Source organism: Lactuca saligna, chromosome 4 (genome assembly GCF_052625555.1).
Source record: "Lactuca saligna cultivar CGN05327 chromosome 4, ASM5262555v1, whole genome shotgun sequence".
NCBI classification, from domain to species: Eukaryota; Viridiplantae; Streptophyta; class Magnoliopsida; order Asterales; family Asteraceae; genus Lactuca; species Lactuca saligna.
Window position 1 is genome coordinate 110,756,989 of NC_136420.1, and position 23,703 is coordinate 110,780,691.

Consider the following 23,703-nt stretch of genomic DNA (forward strand, 5'->3'; position numbering starts at 1 on the left):
AATGAGTTTCACAGTTAGTTTGAAAACTAACTACATAAGTTAAACGGTCGGTAATACGATTTTCTGTGTTAAAAGCATACTGAACATGTAACGTTTCATACGAAATAATAACTTTGAGTACAAGATTTCCTTGTACTTTTGCTTGTATTCCCCCCAGAAAACATGAAAAACACTGAAAAAGGTATAGGGGTATGAACTCACCGGACGAGAATGTGTCGGGTAGGAATGCTAAGTGTCAGTTTAGGGCTTGAACACGCGCGAGGGTCCTATGTAACATGAGGTGATACATAATTGTATCTAATTAGACATAAAACCACTAATTAAGTAAGATAATACACTCTAAAGTGCGAAAACACTTTATCTCAAGTGTTAGGAATGATACGGGTTGCATCTAAGGGTGTAGCGCCTAGTTATGGAGTTTACTTTTCAAGACTAAACTCTTAGGGGAGACTTCGGCCCAAAGACCATATCCCCATGAGTTTACGGCCATAAACTCATGGGTGGAGTGTTTTTGGATGTTTAAAGGTCTTATATTGCACAAGGGAAGGTTCTAGGGTTGATTCAACGGCTTAGGAAGTGATCGGGACTTGAAATGACCTTGGAAATGGAGTTTGCGGTTCTTGAAGGACACTTGGGGAGTTTATTGTCGTAAACACAAGGGTTTACGACTGTAAACTCATGCTTGACCCACTGTTGCATGATTTAGGGTCTCAAGTGAAAGAATACGAGGTTCTATGCATTAATCCAAGCCATAGGGGGAAGTTAGGGCACCATTTGACCTCCTTAAGATAGTTTACGGACTAAAGACCATTTACTTGGGGGTTCACGGTCGTAATCTCTTTAAGGTCATGGTTTCTTTGATGTTTAAGGTCCCAACTTTGATGGTGATTGATTCTAGACATTATTCCAAGCCATAGGAGGTGTTTAAGGGCAATTTAACACCTTAAAAAGGTGTTTACAGTCTATGAAGAGGTGTTTACGGTCCAAGAATGTTCTTGGGCCATAAAGTCAAGTTTACTCCCGTTATGACATGATTTTGGTGTTCTAAGCTCGTTCAAGCAAGTTCCTAAGCCATAGTTAAGCACTAGAAAGGATTTGGAAGGGTTTTGGGGCTTCAAAACCCCACTTATGGGTGTTTGCGGTTTGGGGTTTGTTCTTTGGCTGTAAACACATAACTTTGAGGCTTTTGAAAGATTTAAACACGAATTTTCATGAATAACAAGTTAAACAACAAGCTAGGATGGATTACTTATGATTTTGGAGCTCGAAAGGGGCGTTTTAGGATCAAAATCGGCTTGTAGAGAGAGAGAGAGAGCTATGAGGAGGTGGAAAAAGCTTCAAATGTGACCACTCAATCCCTTATATAGGGGTTGAGTTTGCATTTCGGTGGAAATCTACCCGATACCGACGTTAAACGGAGCTTATGGTCATACCCGATTAAATGTTCGTAACTCGATTTGGTCGTAAACTAGAAATCTTTCTAAAGGAATTCGAGGGTGTTTGACGTGTTTCAACACTTATGAAGTCATAATAAAAGTCTCAATTTAATTAACCTAATCCAAAAATGTTAACGGAACAATTTAATAAAACGAGTTTTATTAATGGAAAAGGGGTTACAGTGACAGAATAAATTTCAGGTCGTCACTATATAAGTACGCCAAGCGTACTCAGCTATTTGACTTTTGGGTTGACTTCCTTGGTTTTGGGCTTTTAGGGTTTAGCCTTGTTGGGCCATTGGACTTCTGACTTTGGGTTATGGATAGACTAAGGGATTTCTTGGAATTAGGTCCATGAAGATCCTGCTCAGATCAGTACTGTATTTTCAGTTGCACCAAAAGTCTTCCCAAGACATCTTACTAGCTTCTCCCTTGGGCATGATATCAGCTAGTAGCTTCCACCAGCTTAATACCCTAGTCTTCAACAATGTTACCTCGAGAGTGGTCTTCTATTTGTTGTTGCAGTCGCAACTTTCAAAAATCATCGCCATCTCGGAGATCCAGTCCACGACTTCCACCAATGTTGGGATTCTAGAAAGACTTGGTGGTTTGGATGCCATGGAATCCTTGTACTTACATCCACATCCTCCATTGGGTTGGTTTCTTCTAACTACTCGTGGCTCAGCTTGATTGGCAATTTGACTATAGTTTCCTTCATCTGATTGTTCAATGTTCAGGTCAGGTTGTACAATGAGTATAGTAGGTTCATCCCTATTAACAAACATTTGCCTCATCTCCTCCCTTTGTTCAGCCATCATAGAATGAACCATTGCTTGGAATCCTACCATCATGATTGGCTCGGGTGCAGCTGCTAGTGCACGCTCAATCACTTGCGGCTCAGGCTGATGGTTTTCATTAACTTTTTAGAATCCAATGTGATTTCTCACCATTTCGATCTATACACTCTAGCAGATGTTCAGTGTGAAGTGACAAGAATCAAGATAAGGAAATATTTATTTATGATAGACGTAGAAATCTTCTTATCACTTCAAAAAGTTATATCCCAATTCTAATACCACAATCAAACATTTAGAAATATGAACACATAAAATTTCTGGATCCGGTCGCTAACAGACCATAGATTCGATCAAACGATAACATCATAAAGCATATATCATTTAGCACATAAGAGAAATTTAGGCATCTTCCCTAAATATGCTAGTGCTCGTATCTATATATAGAAAACACTTATCTCACAATCATCGCTTAACATTTTAAGTTTAAGTCTAGAAATGCTACAAATTCCTAGTTCGCTTAAACTAATTCCCTGATACCAACTGTGACATCCCTAAATTCATGGTCATTTTAAAAAATTTATTTATGCTTATTTAAAAATCAGAATATCCATTTTAAAGAATAATATTGCGGAATTTGTTCCCAGAAAACATGATAGATATTATCAAAGCATTTCCAAATAAATGTATTTTGTTTATATTAAAACATTGGGATGTCATCGTCAATACGGAAACATAAGCATAAACATACCTTACATTCATTTGCACTAATGATTTACATCTCCTTTAATCTCTCAGTGTAATGTAGCTTCGTATCGACACCTGTGATACAAATAAACTGTGACAACCCGATATTTCAACTCTTTGTAATGACCTAAAAAGTCAAGTATTGTAGCTACTTTTGAAATAAATGAAATTAACTTCAAAATGAAATGTGTAAAAGTCTCTATAGGGATGTCTATTATGCTAGATAATGTGTCAAGGTTTATAGAAATACTAAGAACACGAAAAACCGAGTTATAACGAAGAAGTTATTACCATTCTAAGATTTCCGACAAAACCGGCAACACCGATTAAACAAAAAACGCGAAGTTTCAATCCAATAGTTTTTAGCCTTAAGTATCTAAATGAAAGTTATAGATAACCTCAAACGGTGAGCGTACATAAAAAGAACGTCCAAATCTGACTTCGTATGAGAAAGTTATGATTTTTCCGAGATTCGGGTATAGCAGTAGACAGCTAAAAACTCGAAATAGAGCTCGAGATACTTTTGACCAAAACAACCTAAATGAGAATCTAAGGTCTCAACATTAGTAGCACAACGGCGAAAAGTCTGACGAAAACGGACATCGGATGAAGAAGTTATGGATTTTTAACGGAATTTTCGTGTCCCGGCCCGTTAAAAATAAATAATTAAAAATAAAATCAAATTAGCCAATGAAGTCCAAATGAGGGTTGTAGATCATGTTTTTAGCTACGCGTGCATATAAAGAACGTCGAAAACGGAGGTCGTACGCGAAAGTTATGGATTTTACAAGTTCGGGGTCCAAAATCCGAGGCTATCAGGCCCCCCACGATGTGGCACAAACTTGCCGCGACCCGGCAAGTGACTGAGGGCGTCCAATCAATGGAAGAGGGTAAGTTTGACTCCCCACGACGTGGCCGTACCTTGCCACGACGTGGCACACCCCAGAAATGCCCCTATAAATAGATTTCAAGGGCTCCGAGTTCCATTGCTCAATTCCCTTCTTTCTCGCGCCGAAACTCTGCGTTTAAGCCCCCGAGACCCTCCCAAAGCCCCGGTTTTCACCTTCAAGTCCCGAAGGAAGGTTTTGTGTACCCGAGATTCCCGAGATTCCCGAAAATCCCGAGATTTTCCCCCGCTTTCAACTCTTCTTGTCGAAGTTCTGCTCGATTCTTCTCTAGACTATTTCAAATCAACCACTTCAATCAAGTGAGTTCATACCCCTAATCAATATTTTAAATGATTTTAAATGCTTTAATGGGGGGAATACAAGTAGAAACAAACATGTTATTGAATCATTGATATGTATTTTATAACTATGTTTGTCATTTAACGGATTTCACATGCTACAAAATGTGATGCATGAAATGGTTTTACATCTTAAAAACACATTGTTACCAAATGTTTTACCTTTGAAATGTTTATTAAAATGACATCAAGTCATTGTTAATTGTAGTTCAAAACCCATAAGAGGTCTTACAAAACTATTTTTACATCCTTGAACTAAACTATGCATATACACTTATATTCTTGTATATGTATTGATGTTATAGTTTACATCTTTCATTTAGTTCCCACACCCTTGAGTAGTAAGAGTGTATAAACCTACATGATCATCTAGTTATATTACAGTAGATTATCATAGGGATAATTTGAAGATATCAAACATTACTTCTATTACAAGGAATCACACAAGAGTCAGTTCATTCATGAGTCTATACTAGTACGTTACCTGATACATGAGTACTTACAGATGTTTACCTGATACATGAATATGTTTACATATACATACCTGTTATATGGACACACATACATGAATGCCATATAGGAACACTCTTACATAGGTGCATTATCCTGTGTTCACTTACCTGGATACTTGTACTTAGAACTAAGAGGATAATTTATTAGTACTTTCTATGTAAATTATCTTTCCTATCCCGGTTCAATGGGATATTTAGGCGGGACTTACCATTCCGAACCCCAATGATTAGCACCAGTGGTCGATGACCATCTTCGGAGGTCTAAGGTTACTACTTATATTAGGAAGATCGATCTGGGACTAACCCTTCCACCCACTTGCTGCTGCTACAGAGGATAATTGGACAATCTTCGGATGTTCATTAGGTTATACATTTCGCTTAATGCGATGTTGTGTTGATCCTAGTACCCAGGGACAACACTTAACCTAGTACATTTTCCTGTGTACTTTATTTTGTGATACATTCACATAAACGATGAGTTAGACTAAGCACTTTTATTAGTAGTCAATACAAAGGAAAAACTATCATTTTACAAACAGAACATTCGGGTCTTGGTAGAAGACTACACTTCATACGTACAGAACATTCGGGTCTTGGTAGAAGACTACATTTCATAATTACAGAAAATAAGGGTTTTTCTAGGGATTTCATACTTACCTCAACATTTTCCTTTAAAAGGTTTACATGGCCTTCATAACAGATTTTCACAAACAAGGCAATGACACTATTATACTTATGAATTCACCAGCTTTAAAACTGATACTCACTTTCAAAATAACTTGTATTCTCAGATCATCAGTAGACAGGTACGGAGGCCAGGTTTTGAGAAGACGGAGCAGACAAGTCTCGTCTTTTATTTTGATTGTATATTTTTGGTGTCTTATTACAATGAAAGAACACACATGTATTAAACTTTACTTATAATGCAATGGATGATGTTGTTGCTTGTTTATTATATTACACTGTTGTGATACTGTACATGACGTCCTCCACCCCTGAACGTTTCCGCCGTTCTCGGTTTTGGGGTGTGACATAAACTGAGTGGGTCAGGTTGAAAAAACTGATGAGTACATAGGATTTTCAATCCACAATAATATGATTATATTTAATCATCAAACAATTAACCCAACTTCCCATCCCCATTATCTTCTTTATTCTTAAGGATCTACCCTAATAATCATTTATCCTTCATTCATTCATTCCTAAGGGTTGTCCTAAGGAATAGGCACGAAGTCCATCACTGCTAGGGTTTATCTAACATGCACTAAGTCTATAGATGTCGATGTTATCTATTAGGCACTAAATCCATAGCTGCCAATGTTCATCATCTTTCACCTCTCATCATCTATATCATCTTTCATCCCTCATCATTCATCTCATCTTTCATCTACACATATTTACCTAATATATTTATAGGTATAAAAATACATATACAGTTTAAATCAAGTAAAACATGTATAAATCGTTCATCTAGCATAGATACCAGGACCACATATAATAAGCACACATAGCATGTATTAGTATAAAATACTTCATATCTATGTGTAAGATGAAAGTAACTATGCACTCACTTGTTAAAGTGAGGACTCCAAACTCGGGCAACGCTTCGCTTTTAACAATTTTATTTTCTTTCGACAAAACCTAGCATTATTATCACTAGATTTTAGTCTAATATTCATTACGACTAATTATTAACTCAAGGTTTACGAAACGGATTGTTTTATAAGTGTTAAACAGCAATTTTCAAATACTATGTACAGACAGGGGCCAGACATGAAACACCGGAGAGAATGACCATTTTGGCATTTAAGTTGTTCTAAAATCCAACAATCCTATGCGGCCCTTCAAACTAAATTCCCCGTACTGCGATCAGTTAAAAGATATTATAATAACACTTTGTATACTTTATAACACTCAGCACATATATTATTTATAGGTTCATAATAACGATAATGAACTTTATACTTAAAGTTGGGTAAGTATAACTCACATACAAGGGAGTTCAGCAAGGAGTCGGGATTTGCGGGGGCAGAACTTCTGAGCAGAAAGCTCTTCTTCTCGGAGGCTTCTGGCATTCCAGGACTCGCCTCTAGCACTCGGGAAGTACTAGGGAATGGTAGGAGCTAAGAAGAATGTTTGAGAGAGAAAGAATGGGAAATGTGAGAATTTTTGGGTAATCCTCGCACCTATTTATAGGTTGAGGGCTTCGGATACGTTGGGCGTAACTTCGGAGTACGTTGCGCGTACTCGGTATGCTGGGCATACGAGGGGCAGGTGTCAGACTCCGATGCGAATCAGTGGAGAGAAAGGGAGGATCAAGATCGTGCCACGTGTCAGCCTCGCATCTTCCCATAATTTAATTAACTTCTAAATTTTGTAACTTTTGCATACGAGCTCCATTTTTTATGTTCTTTATTCTACACATCGGCTAATTTTGATTTTTTTTAAGTTATATTTTAACAGGCTTAGACAGATAAAATCCGTTAAAAATTCATAACTTTGTCATCTGACGTCTGTTTTTGTCTGTCTTTATATCTTTGAGTTCCTATTAACGAGATCTTCAATTCTAATTTAGATTGTGTCGGTTAAAAATTGATCGATCTAAAATTAGAATTCAGGGCTGCATACTGCCATGGCAAATCTTAGAAAAATCATGACTTCCTCGTAACGAAGTCTAATTTGGACGTTCTGTATATGTACGCTCTCAGTTTAAAATATGCTACGAATTTCGTTTAGATTGCTAAGGCTAAAAAGTATTTTATCGCAAACTCACTTTTTACAACACACATCGTCATGTCGGTTTTGTTGCAAAACTTCAGCGGGTCATAACTTCTTCGTTATACGTCAGATTTTTGCGTTCTTTATATGTATGGAATCCTTGTGACATATGCTATAAGTTGGTTAATATTATTCACTTTAAATAATATTCTATCAAAAAGTCGTTCAAATGCTTATTGTCTCTAAATCGACTAGCCCGAATCTACGCGCGTTACAAAAAGAAGACTGAAGACCACGTCGTGGTGATCTCCAACACGGTGTGGTGAAAAGAAGATTCGCAACCAGCAAAGCCAACTTGGAGGATACGGGATTTCGACAAGGGCCACATCATGGTGGCGGTCAACCACGACGTGGTGATCAGATATCGGAAATTATAAAATCCCGAACATTAAGTCGAATGGGAAGCCATGCAATCAGTTTTCTAAGGAGAATTACGATTGAAATCCGTTAGTACCCCAGAAGAAGATCAAAAATCTAGTGGAGCTCAAGGATTGAAGAATATTTAGAAGGATTCCACATTGATCTAGCTGGTTTGCTAATCATTACTTATGTCTATCTTAATTTACATGGATTTTGTGTGTTTTTCTGTTATAATGAGAGGCTAAATGCCTTTTACTTATGTTTGGTGAAGATGAACTTAATCTATACGTGTTTATTTCGATTATTAGATGATTATTATTGATTTTACTTGTGTTTGATATTTAAACCCTAACACGTTTTATTTCTAGTTTATATTGCTTATAAATTAAATTATGTGTGTTAATTGATCATATTAATTGCATGAATTTGTCTCATAATTGTTTATGATCGTTAAATAATTAGAGCTAATAATATTTTAGATTAAGTAATTAAAGTTAGTAAGTTTAACTGTGTTAAAGAGCATAATTAATGTTAATTTGTGCTTGTTGCTTAACTTTATCAAAGGAAAGTAACTACCATCATTCATAGTACAGTTTGTGCTTATTATTAATTTTGTGTTTAACTTGTGCATGATCATTGCTTGGTAATTCAAAATTTGGTAGGCATAGATATTTTATCATAATAGCTTCTAACAAAGTGGTAATCAATATAATCTATCCATTAGAAATAAACCATAGGAGACGGTGAAATCGGATCTAGGCAGAAGTATTCTTTTAATTCTTAAAGTTAATTTGTTTTCTTTGCTTGCTTAATTGTTAGTTGATAGTAAGTTCTTCTGATCTTGCAAAATCACTAAAAACGCCCAATCATAGTTTGTTTCTTATTTTAATTAGAAGTAGTTAATTTATTTAATTAAATTCTGTTCCTTGTGATCAACACCCGACTTACTTGATCCATTCTTTAATCTTACTAGGTACACTCCCTATAAGTGCATAGTTAGTAAAATTTTGTTAGGTTATAAATTTAAGACTTATAGGTATATTTGTGCACATCAATGACTTGATTCTTACATGAGATCTTGAAGGGGTGATCAAGTAGTTAAAAGAAAACCTGTATGTTTAATTTCACATGGAGGATTTGGGCAGGCTGAATCATTTTCTGGGTTTAGAGATAAAATATGGTAACCAAGAAGTGATCCTTCATCATAGAAAGTAGTCCTTTGATCTATTAAAAAGGTTTGGTATGGTTAATAGCAAGCCTTCACCAACACCCATGGAAGCAAATCATAAGTCTAGTACAAATATAGGCAAAGAACTTGATGATAAAACTATGTATTGAAAGATTGTTGGTAGCCTCATTTATTTGACCTTAAAAGGCCTGATATCGCCTTTGTTGTTGTAATTCTAAGTTGTTTTATGTAGGAGCCTAAGAAGCCACATCTAGAAGCAGCACATAAGGTTCTGAGGTATGTCAAAAGAACCTTAAACTATGGTATCGGCTTCAGAAGAACAGAAGACTGCGTGTTATTAGGATTTTGTGATGCATACTATGATGGAGATATAGATACTCATAGGTCAACCACGAACTTTGTATTTATGCTTAGCCAAAGTGTTGTATCTTGGTGAAACAAACGTCAGCCTACAATATATCTATCCACAACAGAGGCGGAGTGCTGATCTGCAACAATGGGAACTCAAGAAGGTGTTTGGCTAGTTCAGTTGTTGAAGGACTTGAAATAAGAGATAAATTACAACATTCCATTTCTCTGTGATAACATTTCATCCATTCAGCTTGCGGAGAATCCTACATTTCATGCAAGAACCAAACACATTGAGGTTCATTATCCTTTCATTAGAGAGAAGGTGTTTGAAGGAAGCATAAACCTAAGGTATGTCAGAACTACATAACAATTTGCTGACTCCGTGATGAAAAGTTTGGCAAATCCAAAACTATCTGAATACTGTGAAAGAATGGGAATGGTGGAATTTCGTGCTGGGAAGGAGTATCAACGTGCAATCCCCAAACATGCATAATGCACATGATCTATCTAATATTTCTTATTCATGTTTTTATGTCTTTTCTTTGACCAGTTCTATTTTCCATTTGATTTGGGTATTTAATATGTAAAATCAGGCAAGCATGTGAGTTATTCACATATATGGTTTTTTTCTATTTTAGTAATATAAGTAGAAAACACACTTTGTGTGTAATCTTTGGTTTCCCCTTTTCATACTTAGTAATATATGTAGAAAATATACTTTGTGTGTAAGGCCCTTAGTAATATTGTTTAGCTTAGGGCTTGGTAGATTTGAACTTACCGGGTGTTGGATTAATGTCTAAGCCCGTAACTATATTTGGTAAGTACTTGACTCGGTTGTACATGGTCCTTTTGGGTTGCCTTCACCAAAGCAACTTGACATGGTAATTTATGAATAGAGAGGTTAATATGGTTTATTAATATATTATATGAATAACATATTAAAGGAGAAATCATATGGTTTAGTTAATATTAGACAAGAATTAAGTAAGAATTAATTATGTGGCTAAAAGACATTAATTAAATAAAGGAGACTTAAACTGTCAAATGTATATATTAGGCTGAGGAGCCTCTTGGACTATGCATGGACGAAATTAGGGATGTGTCCATCCTAATTTCGACCATAAGGGACTTATTCCAATAGCTTCCTTGGGTTACTTAAGGCCTAAGCTGTCCATTAGGGTTTAGACTGAAACCTTAGTGACACCGGTATAAATAAGACCCTAAGGCATCCAATTTTCGGCCACTTGAACCATATAAGTCTTCATAGCCGAAATTATGCGTCTCCCCTCTCTCTAATATCATCCTATTGCATGTGTGGTGTTTGTAAGCCATTAGAGGAGTGATATTTGTGACTCTAAGCTCCAAGACATGTTCAAGAGCTAAAAAGATTCAAGCCATTGTTCAAGAGGTAATCATCTAGATATGTTTTCTTGTGATAGTTTCGAAATATGTATGCTAGATCTAAGGTTCATAAGTCTTTGCTGAATTGCATGTACAATAGAGAAACCTAGATCCAAGCTTTAGGGTTTGCATGAGCACATATGATGTTATTTTGAGTAAAACCCATCAGTGGTATCAGATCCTTGATTGGTTTCTTTTGGATTGATGGCTTGTATGTTCATCCTCTCCGAAAATCATTTTTTTGCCCTCTGCCCGACCTAACTCGGCAAGTCACTAGTTGCACTTGGCGAGTCAACGCAACTCGGTGAGTCCAGTTAGTGACTCGGCGAGTCGGGGCGTCAGATATAGGGATTTTCGGGATTTCCTGCTGTTCCGCTGAAGGATAATTACCTAAATCATTTTTGACTAATAAAATCTGAATTTTATTGTTGTTATATGACTATCCTTACCAAAACAAAAGATAATTACCAATTGTTTGAATAATTAATTCCTTATATGATAATATTTGATTATTTAAATTATTTGATGAATTATCTTGTGAATAAAATGGATTAGGTCAAATTTAGATAATCATTAAATTAAATGTTTAATTTTAAATTATTTTCTATTTGATCCTATGTGTTTGAAAAGTTCAAAACTTGCCCTCAAGTTTTGAAATTTAAAATTTTGATTAAAAGTTTAATTTGAATTATTCAAATTTCAAAACTAGAATTTTACAAGTTTAAAATTCAACCTTATACTTTATTAATTATAAGATTAATATATATATATATATATATATATATATATATATATATATATATATATATATATATATATATACTACTAGTCTTACCGTTAGTAGGCCTCATTCACGAAGCCGATATATAAGGGGGTATAAGGTTATGGGCTATAAAATGGCCATTTAATGGGTGTCCATTCTCAGCCACCACTTCCTTGATTGGTGGAGGGTCGTTAGCCGAACGGGTAGGATATGGCGACCCTTTCCACATTAAAAGTATAATGAATTATAAAAATAAATAAATGTTTTTTAAAATTCCGAATCTTAGTTACTTTAGGCAAAAAGTAAAATTGATGCAATTCCATGAAATTACAATTTGTACCCTTGCTAAGACGTTAGTGGAGCGCGTGTGGTTAACCGACACACTAATTGGGCTCTAAGAAAATGTAGAAAATGGTAACTCATTGTTTGTCATAGTTCGATGGAGCGTGTGTGGTTAACCGGGACATCGAATAGGCATCTGTAACAATGAGGGCACCATGTACATTTGCATGGTTATTCACACCCGTTTTGTGATCCTCGGCATCCCAGTCACCAACTTGAGGGGCATATCGAGATTCAAACATGCCATTGAAAAGTTCAATGAATATAAAATATCTAGGAGTTTTCAATACATTTAAAACTTAATCTCTTTTTCGTTTTTCATGGTGGATAATTTGTCAAACGTCAATAACAACGCTTCCAGCTCAAATTCTTCCGGCTCGTTCTCACTCATGAAGTTGTGTGGGAGAGTGATCTTTGACAGGTCCAATTTCAATGATTGGATCTGCAACATCCGAATGGTCACTCATTATGAAGACAACGAGTATGTCCTCGATGAAAAGCTGAAGGAAATCAACCTCAACACTGCCACTGCTGAAGAGATCGTTGCCTTTGAGGCCCATGAGCGTGATGCTACAAAAGTCCATTGCATCATGCTGGCGACTATGACTGCAGAACTCCAGAAGTCCTATGAGGACATGTATCCCTCTAAGATGAATCAAGATTTGTTGGACCGGTACCACCAAAGCGCTAGGCAGGAAAGGTATGGGATCATCACTTTGATGATCACTGCCAAAATAGGTAATGGAGATTGGAGAGTCCTTTACCGTTCATCTGCAAAAGATGTAGAGGTATGTTGATCGCCTGCTAAAGTTAAATGTTAACTTTGATGAAGAGCTAGCAATTGACATCATCCTTTATTCCTTGTCTCCCTGCTACAACCAGTTCCACATGACCTACCACATGAATAAGGAACAGGTCAGTTTTAGCAAGCTTCAAGGCTTGCTAAGGACTACTGAGAGCAATCTCAAAGATAAGTATGTTGCATCAACTCCTTCTCCCGTTGTTGCCCCTATCTTGGCAATAGGGAAAGGGAAGGGTAAGAAGAGGAAGGCTCCCTCAAAGAGCAACCAAAAGGGAAAATCCCAAGATGGTACCTCTTCTAGTGGAACCAAGGTTAGTTCTGCTAAACCCAACTCTAACCCCAAGGAGGCATAGTGCCACCACTACCACAAAATAGGGCATTAGAAATGATGATGTCTAGAGTATCTGCAAGCTATCAAGGATGGGCAGATCAATCCATATTTCGTAGGTATTTACACTATTAAATCTAATGATTCATCGCATGCTATTTCCTGGGTTCTTTATACAGGATGTGATTTTCACATATGTTCTGATTTGCAATGCCTAAGAAGAAATGGGGATGTGGAGCATGGGAAAATGAACTTGATCATGGGAAACAGAAGATCATTGCCTATCACCAAGATTGGAGTTTATTCTTTAGTGGTTAGTGATGGATTAGGTTTAGATTTAAATAATTGTTTCTATTCACCAGATATGGCAAGAAACATCATTTATTTTCATCGTTTATATAGACAAGGATTTAGATATTCATTTGATAATGAAAAGGGTTATATTTATGCTTATCATGATGGTGTTTTATATTTTAAAGCATTGCCTTATAATGGAATATATGAAATGGTGATGATTGTAGATAATTTAGGAAATGATATGTTGTGTAATGATTCTTCCAATAGTTTGGATAAAGCATGCATGTGGCATTGTCGTCTTGGATATGTCAACAAGAAACGCATAGCCCAACTCCAAAAGGATGGAGTGTTGGAGTCATTCGACCTTGGGGATGATGACCTGTGCGAGTCTTGTTTACTTGGAAAGATGACCAAGTCACCCTTCACTGGTACTTGTGAAAGGGGTGAGGGTTTATTGGATCTCATACGCACCGATGTGTGTGGGCCCTAGATCCACCACAAGGGATGCAAACCGTTTCTATGTGACTTTCATTGATGATTATAGCAGATATGGGTATATCTACTTAATCAAGCACAAGTTAGAAACCTTTGAAAAGATCAAAGAGTTTAAACAAGAAGTGGAGAATCAGTTGGGCAAGAAAATCAGGATGTTTCGATCCGATCGAGGTGGAGAGTACCTAAGTCCAAAATTCCATGACTACCTTAAGGAATTCGGAATCGTTTTGCAATTGACGCCACCTAGGACACCGCAATTGAATGGTGTAGCTGAGAGGCATAATCTAACCTTGCTAGACATGGTTCGTTCCATGATGAGCTGTGCTTCGCTACCTATCTCATTTTGGGGGTATGTCTTAGAGACTACCTCCCGTATCCTTAACTTAGTCCCTACGAAGAAGGTTTACAAAACACCTCATGAGATGTGGATAGGTAAATCTCCCTCATTGGCACATATCAAGGTTTGGGGTTGCGAGGCTTTCGTAAGACAAAAGACTCATGACAAGCTTGAACCTCGTTGTGAGCGGTGTATTTTCATCGGCTACCCACAGAAGTCCTTTGGATATCTCTTCTATAGACCGGGTGACAATGTTGTCTTCGTCGCGAGGAGAGGGGTTTTCCAAGAGAGAGAGAGAGAGAGAGAGAGAGAGAAATCATAAGCCAAGGGGACAGTGGGAGGAAAATCGATCTTGAAAAGATTCAAGAGTCGAGCGATGAAGGAACCTCTAACGCTGGCGCTCAACTTGAGGAGGAAACTCTGGTTGAACCGATTGATGAATCCTTACCTCTTAGACGTTCCAATAGAGTTAGTGTTCTACCCGTGTTGTATGGTTTTCATATAACAAGTGAGGGTGATACGTTTATTAGTGATAGTACACTAATAAATTTGGACGAACCTAACAACTATAAGGAAGCCATGCCAGGCTCGGATTCTACAAAGTGGGAAGAGGCGATGGACAACGAGATTCAGCCCATGTATGACAACCAAGTTTGGAGCTTTGTTGATAATGTGCCAGGTCGTAAGATGGTCGGGTGCAAATGGATCTTAAAGAAAAAGACCGATATGGATGGAAATGTGCACACTTATAAGGCACTATTAGTTGCGAACGACTTTACTCAAACTCCTGGAGTTGACTATGATAAGACCTTCTTACCAGTTGCGAAGATAAAGTCTATTAGGGTGATGTTGACCATTGCTACATTTCATGACTATGAAATATGGCAGATGGATGTCAAAACTGCTTTCCTTAATGGGAAGTTGGTTGAGGATGTTTACATGAGCCAGCCAGAGGGTTTTGTCAATGCAAAGCATCCCAATAGAGTGTGTAAGCTTGAGAAGTCCATTTATGGACTAAAACAAGCGTCTCGCAGATGGAATCTTTGTTTCGATGAGAAAGTCAAAGAGTTTGGTTTTCTGTGAAGCGGGGATAAATCATGTGTATATGTCAAAGCCAGTGGGAGTATAGTATGCTTTTTTGTATTGTATGTCAATGACATACTACTCATAGGAAATGACATCCCGACGATGTAGGAATTTAAGTCCTGGCTTGGGAAGTGTTTCACTATGAAGGACCTCGGAGAGGTTGCCTATATTTTGGGAATAAGAATAGTGAGAAACAGAAGTAAAAGAATAATAGGACTTAGTTAGAATACTTACTTGGACAAGATACTAAAGCATTTTAGTATGGAGAATTCCAAGAACAGGGAGTTACCAATCCAAAGCAATGCCAAGTTGAGTAAGACTCAAAATCCGAGTACTGAAGTCGAGATAGCAGAGATGAATCGAGTACCTTACGCTTCTGCAGTTGGCTAGATCATGTATGCTATGACTTGTACTCGCCGTGATGTGGCCTTCGCTTTAAACATGGTCAGTAGATATCAAGGGAACCTTGGCAAAGCTCATTGGACCGCAGTCTAGAATATTCTTAAGTACCTTCGGAGGACCAAGGAATGGTTTCTAGTCCTCGGTGGGAGTGATGACAAGGTGCGAGGGTACAGTGATGCTAGTTTTCAAACCGACAAAGACAGCTACCGTTCGCAGTCGGGCTGGGTCTTTACCCTTAATGGAGCAGCAATGACTTGGAAAAGTTCCAAGTAGGAGACTGTAGCTTATTCAACGTGCGAATCAAAGTACATTGCAGCGAGTGAAGTGTCAAAGGAGGCAATATGGTTGATGAACTTCATTGGAGACCTTGGAGTTGTGCCAGCCATACAGGAGCCTATGGAAATTTTTTATGATAACGAAGGAGTGGTTGCATTGACCAAGGAACCAAGGGATCATGGTAGATCTCAAAATATCGACAAAAGATATCACTTTATTCGACACCGGGTAGAAAAAGGACTCCGCTTAGTGAAGAGCGTATCGTCGGAGGATAACCTAGCAGATCTACTTACGAAGGGACTGAGTAGGCTTAAGCACTTGCAGCACGCTAGGAGCATTGGGCTAAAGGACGATATTAGTTTAGTTTAGATAGTTTAGAAACGTGTAATAGATAAATTGTAATTAACATTCGATGATTAAATAAATGGGTATTGTTTATGAGTAAATTTATTACCTTATGTTAATTTTTTACCTATTGTTTCATTTTGCATGATTTGACTTCCTGAATAATAAAATTATTCGAACGGTCCACTGTCATTCATATGTTGGAAGTAGGTATGAATGAAGACTGTCATGAATTGTTGTGTAGATTGTCTAAAGTGTATTAGACATAGAAAAAGTTTGCTACAACGTTCATGAGAGCTTATGAATAAGATTTGAGCATTGGAATAAACTCACGCTTGCTGGAATCACTTCATGGAATTTATCACGAGTGATCGCAAGACAATAATATCATATGGTCTTGAAACCTAGATATATGGTTTATTGTTTGCTAATTGGTTGTGCATTGATAATGCATAAACACATCAGTAACTTGATGCTATAAAACACATTGTTGTGTATGATTTGATTAGTGAATGGTAAATGCATATAAGTCGATTTTTATTTGTTCCTTTTATCCTAAGAGGATAAAAGTGATGTCATGGTCTCTCAATGATTTAGTTTGACTTATGTGTCGGGCCCGGTCAGGACTGAATTGATGTATTCAATTAAATTCTATGTTAAATGGACCAGAGATCGAAAAACAAACTGGTGGACAATAAGTATGACTATGTTCCATGTAATTCTCCGTACAATATCCAGAACAGAGGACTATACGATACCTTATCTAAAGGACAGGTTATTGATGAGATCAGAGATCAACAACATCTTTGAGAGCTACGATTGCTAATCGGATTGTATTTGCATTCTTAGTTACTAGATTTATCCAAGTGGGAGACTATTGGATTAGTGTTTAAGCCAATAACTATATTTGGTAAGTACTTGACCCGGTTGTGCATGGTCCTTATGGGTTGCCTTCACCAAAGCAACTTGATAGGGTGATTTATGAATATTGAGGTTAATATGGTTTATTAATATATTATATGAATAATATGTTAAAGGAGAAATCATATGGTTTAATTAATATTAGACAATAATTAATTAAGAATTAATTTTGTTGCTAAAAGACATTAATTAAATAAAAGGGACTTAAACTATCAATTGTCAAATGTATGATAGTTGAAAATTGGGCTGAGGAGCCTCTTGGACTAGGCATGGAAAAAATTAGGGATGTGTCCATCCTAATTTCGGCCATAAGGGCCTTATTCCCTAAGCTTCATTGGATTGCTTAAGGCCTAAGCTGTCCATTAGGGTTTAGACTGAAACCCTAGCCGCACCAGTATAAATAAGACCCTAAGGCATCCAATTTTCGACCACTTGAATCCTAAGAGTCTTCATAGCTGAAATTGTGCATCTCCCCTCTTTCGAATATCATCCTCTTGCTTGTCTGGTGTTTGTAAGCCTAGAGGAGTGATATTTGTGACTCTAAGCTCCAAGACAAGAAGATTCAAGCTATTGTTCAAGAGATAATCATCTAGATCTGTTTTCTTGTGATAGTTTCAAAATATGTATGCTAGATCTAGGGTTCATAAGTATTGGATGAATTGCATGTACAATAGAGAAACCTAGATCCAAGCTTTAAGGTTTGCATTAGCACGTAGGATGTTACTTTGTGTAAAACCCATCATCGGGTCCAATAAGTGTTGACTGCTGACCCGGTAAGCAGTCGGGCTATTTGATAAGAGAACATTTAATCTGATTCGGTCAGCCTTGCTGACCCAAATGACTTACTCAGTAAGTTGAAAAATTGTGGCTGACTGGAAAAGAGAAATAATCCCACGCTTATATTTGTGTTTATATGCCATCGATTTCCCCTGGATACCTAATACGAAAAAAGTGATCGGCAGAAAACAGCAACAGCAGTTGTCATTGCACCTCCTCAGCGTCTTCCACCGGCGACAACCCCACCTGCTCAGCATCTCCGACCGGCGATCCTTCACAGGAGACATCATGTATGTTTTTTTCATCCCAAATACTTCACTGTTGACAGTCCTTCACATGTAACATCCCCTCCTGTTTTTTTCTTTTGCTTTTATGTAATGAATTGTGGATGAATGGTAATCATGTGTATGAAAGATTTTTTTTTTTTAAATCAATTGATAACGATTTTAAGGGTTTGTAGAAAAAAAATCTTAAAGCTTATGAACTCTCAAATCTGAATATGCTTATCAATATGTGGTAAATATGTTTGTACAATCTGAATATGGTGTAATTGAATGATATGCTTATAAAATTTGAATATGCAATAAATATGTTGTTAGAAGCCGATTTTTTTTACATGAACTTATGTGTGCATAAAATCAGATTTTACATAGTTGAAATCAGAAAACGTTGAATATGTTATACATGTTTGTATGAAATAAAAAATAAAAAATTGTTATATGCTTATGAAATCAAAATTTATGTTGTATATGTTGTTAAAAATTTGATGAAATCATATTTATACTGTATTTATGTTGTGAATGTGTGTTATGTGGATGATTTAGGTTTTTTTCCTTCAATAGACATGTCAAATAAAAGAACTAGAGTTAGTTGGAAGTCAAAGATTGTGGAAAAAACTTTTTTGGAAGCTTGTCTACACGATGTAACAAGTAATGGTTGGGAGGGTAGTGGCCTAAAAGCAAGCTCGTGGACTGTAGTCGTGGAGAAATTGAAAAAAGATCATAATTTTGTTGTCGAAAAAAAACAAATGAAAAACCGATATGACTATTTAAAAGCAAAGTACACAGTGTGGTTAAAACTAAAAAATAAAACTGGAAATTTTTATAATCTCGTAACGAATTCTTTTAACATGAGTAAAGAAGAATGGGAAGCAGGAGCAAAGGTATATAATATATATATATATATATATATATATATATATATATATATATATATATATATATTAAATTTTATTTTACTACTTGGATAATATTTATTAAATTTTCAAACAGTTGAAAAAGTATGTAGATAAGCTGAGAAATACACCCCTCCTTTGCCCTGATTTTTGTATCAAACTGTTTGATGGGGCGACCTCGATTGGTGTTCACAATTGGGGTCCATCTTCGACACTACCTCATCCCAATGAAGTCTTACTACACATGATTTTGAGGATATAGTGATGGAAGAGCCAACACTTCATGCAGATACCCCAAGCTCAACAGTACTCCAACCTACTAGTGCTTCACCTACAAGCGAAGAATCATCTGGGCGGACTTAAAACAAGGGAGGAAAACGAAATGGACCAAAGGAAACCACACTTGATGATGATGTGAAAGAAGTTGGCAGAGAAATTGTCAAGTCTGCATAGTTATTCATGCAAGCAGATAATCTTGACAAGGAGATGGATGATTGTATGGCGAAGTTGGCAAGCTTGGAGTAGGGAGAATTTGATCCCAAATACACCACAACTCTTATCTTATTTGCTAAAAGTGCGGGTACTAGGAAAAGTTGGTTGCGCCTTAACGTGTCGACTTGTGAGTCATGGGTAATAAATGCGGGAAGAAAGTTTAGATTAGTTGTTTGACTTTAGTATGTTATGATTCATTGTTTGACTTTAGTATGTTATGGGTCATTTGATGGATTTTTATGTTTAGAGTTGTTATGTGTTATGGATTATTTTATTAAGTGTAGTTATGTTATTTAAAATTTATATGTTATGGAATGTTATGTGTTTAGTATTTACATGTTACAGATTGTTATGTTATGGATTGTTATGTTATGGATTGTTATGTTATTTATTGTTATGTTATTGTTGTAAATGTAATTTGTATTTGATATTTAACAGGTGACATGGATAAACAAGATGACTTTTTATACTTCCTTATATTCTCATGGTATTGGTTGATGTTGGTTCGACAAAGGCAAAGAATAATTAAAAGAATAAGCGCTAGCGAACCGGTAGCAAAAGGGCATGTTTATATGCAAGATTTGATACACAAATGTCCTATACAATGTTACGATATGATGCGTGTTTCACAAGATGCATTTGTTCTATTATGCAATCATTTTAGTGTTGAAGAGAAGATGACTATGCTTTTACATGTAATCATTATGCAATCATCACTCCACACAAACGATTCATCAATGTTTTCATGAGGTCTTACGTGCAATGATGTGTTTTGTAAGAGAAATTATAGTACCAACCTCGTCTAATCCAACAAGAAATACCTCAGAACGACATAGATGGCTAATACACATGTTTCTCGGAGCAATAGGTGCACTAGATGGTACACTTATACATGCAGTTGTGCCCGTTGATCAACAAACTCGCTATAGGGGAAGAGGAAAAGGTGAATGTTATCAAAATGTAATCGGATTTTGTGATTTTGATATGATATTCACATTTGTATGGGCTGGATGGGAGGACATATCACATGATTCTGAAGTTCTGAAAGAAGTTGCATTTAATCAAACTTCTGGATTTCCATTCTCTCCACCAGGTTTGTAATTTTTCTATAAGTTTTATATCTATGTTATTTATATGTTAAATTTTTCAATCATCTATAGATAAATATTATCTTTGTGATGTTGCATATACTAACACCAGTGAATTTATGGTATCCTACCGCAATACTAGGTATTGGTTAGCCGATTTTCGAAGAAACAGAGCTTAACTAAGGAAGAAAGGTTCAATCATGCTCATGCACAACTTAGAAATATCATTGAACGTGCTTATGGTGTATTGAAGGCGAGATTTCCAATTTTAAAACAAATGGCTCCTTATCATTTTCCATTGCAAAGAGACATAGTTATTGTTTGTGTTGCGGTCCATAATTTTATAAAGAAAATACAATATTGAAGATGTCTTATTTACGAACTTTGAACAAAACACTATGGTTACTCCTGATGTGTAAGGTGGAGGAAGTGAGAGCCAAAACATACAAGACATAAAATGGGGTTCGAAAGCAGTTGACTATATGACTACTTTGCATTACCAGATTGCTAATCAGTTACTTTCAAATGGTTCATGATAAATGATATACTTTTTTATTATGTATGACAATTTATATTTGGATTTTGCAATACACTTTGTATTTGGATTTTAAATGATGTATGTTTAATTTTGTTTTTATGTGATAGTTTGTATTTTTATAATTATTTTATTCAGCACAAGAGGCAACATAAAGGTAATATGATCATTTTTATCATTCAGTACAATCGGTATAAATAATCAAACAACATAAACTCAGTCAAATGTGGACTCGGTCAGCATTTCTAATCCAGTCAAGTCTAACTCAATCAACAACTATCAAACGACGCCTCGATGTATCTCGGAGTGTTTACAAATTTCACAATCCTATGCTACATAATACACTCCATACAAGAAGTGTATATCATGAATATAATTACCAACAATAAAAGAACAAATTTCACATTAGATAGAAACAGAGGAATTGTATATCATTCATCAAATCTTACACAATCCTATGCTACATAATACACTCGATACAATAGATCACACGAACTTTGCAAGAACACTCTTATCAAACGACTCCATCTCTTTCCCAACAAGCTTACACCTTATCAAACTCCCAATCGTACCAGAAACCATCTTTAAATCCTCCCATCTATTCCCATTCGCTAATTTCTTGTACAAATAGCTCTCAAATGTCATTCTCTGAACATATTCATCTCCACAAAGCTCCACCAACGCCTCCCTTGCAGCATTGTTCCCATAGAACACATGTTGCAACAAATCCAAGAATCTGAAAGTTGTTATATACTTGGAATCCCATTGTTTCAGATACTCCCTTTTCAAATCACTCTCTCCGATCATCCTATGCCCTCCTTCCGATGCTTTCACGATTGCTTCTCCGCACATTCTTCCACTCTTTGCTGCGAAGTAGATTCCTTCGCCGGAGCATTTCGTCACATACCCGGCGGCGTCTCCTACCAGAGCCACCCTGCCACGGACTCGAACTGGACGAGGGTGTTCCGGTATTGGATGGGCTTCCACTTTGATTACTTTCCCTCCGGCGATCTTGGGTAGGACTCTTGATCGGATCCCTTGCTGGTATCGTTTAATGTTTGGCTTTGAGCAGACGGTTCCGGTGCCGACGGCGACGTGATCGCATTTGGGGAAGACCCATCCGTAGAAATCCGGTGATACGTCGTCTCCGACGTACATCTCAGCGAGGTTTTGGTAGTATTCCATTTTGTCGTCGGGGAGTTTGATCCGCTCTTGGTAGGCGATAGCGCAGGCGTAGTCTCCGGCGTGAATAGACTTTGCCACGCGGCTGTTGGCGCCGTCGGCGCCGACAACGACGTCGACAGGGAGGTATTTGATTCGGTTGTTGACTGTGTAATGGATGATGTAAGGTTGGTTAGGTGAGGTGGGGACGTCGAGCTTCGTTACAAGCGCTTTAAGGAGGATGACACCTTTCGATTCAGCTCTTGACCGGAGATAAGAATCAAGAACTTCGCGACGGAGCATGGAGATGTACTCGTGGGACTTGAGGGTTTTACCGAAGTCGACGGTGAGGTTGGAAGGGGAAATGATTTTCATGTGGGTTACTTTCCGGTCGACGAGCTCCGGTGGTATGGAAAACTCGTCGAGCATACAGAGCGGAATCGCACCGCCGCATGGTTTGGCGCCGGAGGGGCTGCGCTCAAATAGGTATGTCTCTACCCCGCCGGAAGCTAACGCCTCTGCCGCTGAGGATCCTGCTGGGCCACCACCTATGACGGCAGCGATTAGCCTTCGGCCGGAGATGGGTTTGTTTGAAGTCGAAGAAGCGGTGATGATGAGTTTGTGGGTGGGTGTAAATCTGTAGGATGGACGGGTTGGGATTCTGAAAGTGACGGTGGAAGTGTGAAGTGAGTGAGTGATGGCGGCCATGGCTATCTGGTTTTTCCTTTGTTATGTTACTACGAATCCAATTAGGGCTTAAGATTAGTGCTGTAATGTGGATCTAAATTAGTAAAATTTAATTAATCGAATTAAAAAAAGAGTCCCTATAAAATATAGTAAAATATTTTTATTGCTGAAAGTTGAGATAGATGCTTAGAAAACTTATATAAGGAAGAGGTAGTGACTGGTGAGTAGTGACCCATGGACCTCTATCTTGTAACAAGTTTTAGGATGTAGCTTTCTTTTATAATTGTAAAAAATAATCAATGATCTGACGGAATGGGGCACGGGAAGCATCACGCACGGAGGAACATTGCACTGACGGTACAGGAAGGGTAGCGTGGGGAGGTGGGTGGTGGTTGTGCCTTTAATATGTGCGTGTGTGTGTGTATATATATATATATATATATATATATATATATATATATATATATATATACACACACACTAGCCTTCTACCCGCGCAAAGCGGCGGACGGCGAATAATTTGATATCTTTAGAGTTAAAACCATTTTTCGTTCACTTCGAGAAATGAATATTAAATAACA

At 37.1% G+C, this 23,703-nt stretch overlaps 1 protein-coding gene across 1 annotated transcript; it reads right to left on the bottom strand.

Annotated features, from left to right (window-relative positions):
- Positions 1–21,679: 21,679 nt before the first annotated feature.
- On the bottom strand, positions 21,680–23,347 carry LOC145042607 (geranylgeranyl diphosphate reductase, chloroplastic-like). The gene has a single exon (XM_078991058.1). It carries the CDS (start codon positions 23,141–23,143, stop codon positions 21,761–21,763), a length of 1,383 nt encoding a protein of 460 aa, XP_078847184.1. The 5' UTR covers positions 23,144–23,347; the 3' UTR covers positions 21,680–21,760.
- Positions 23,348–23,703: the final 356 nt, after the last annotated feature.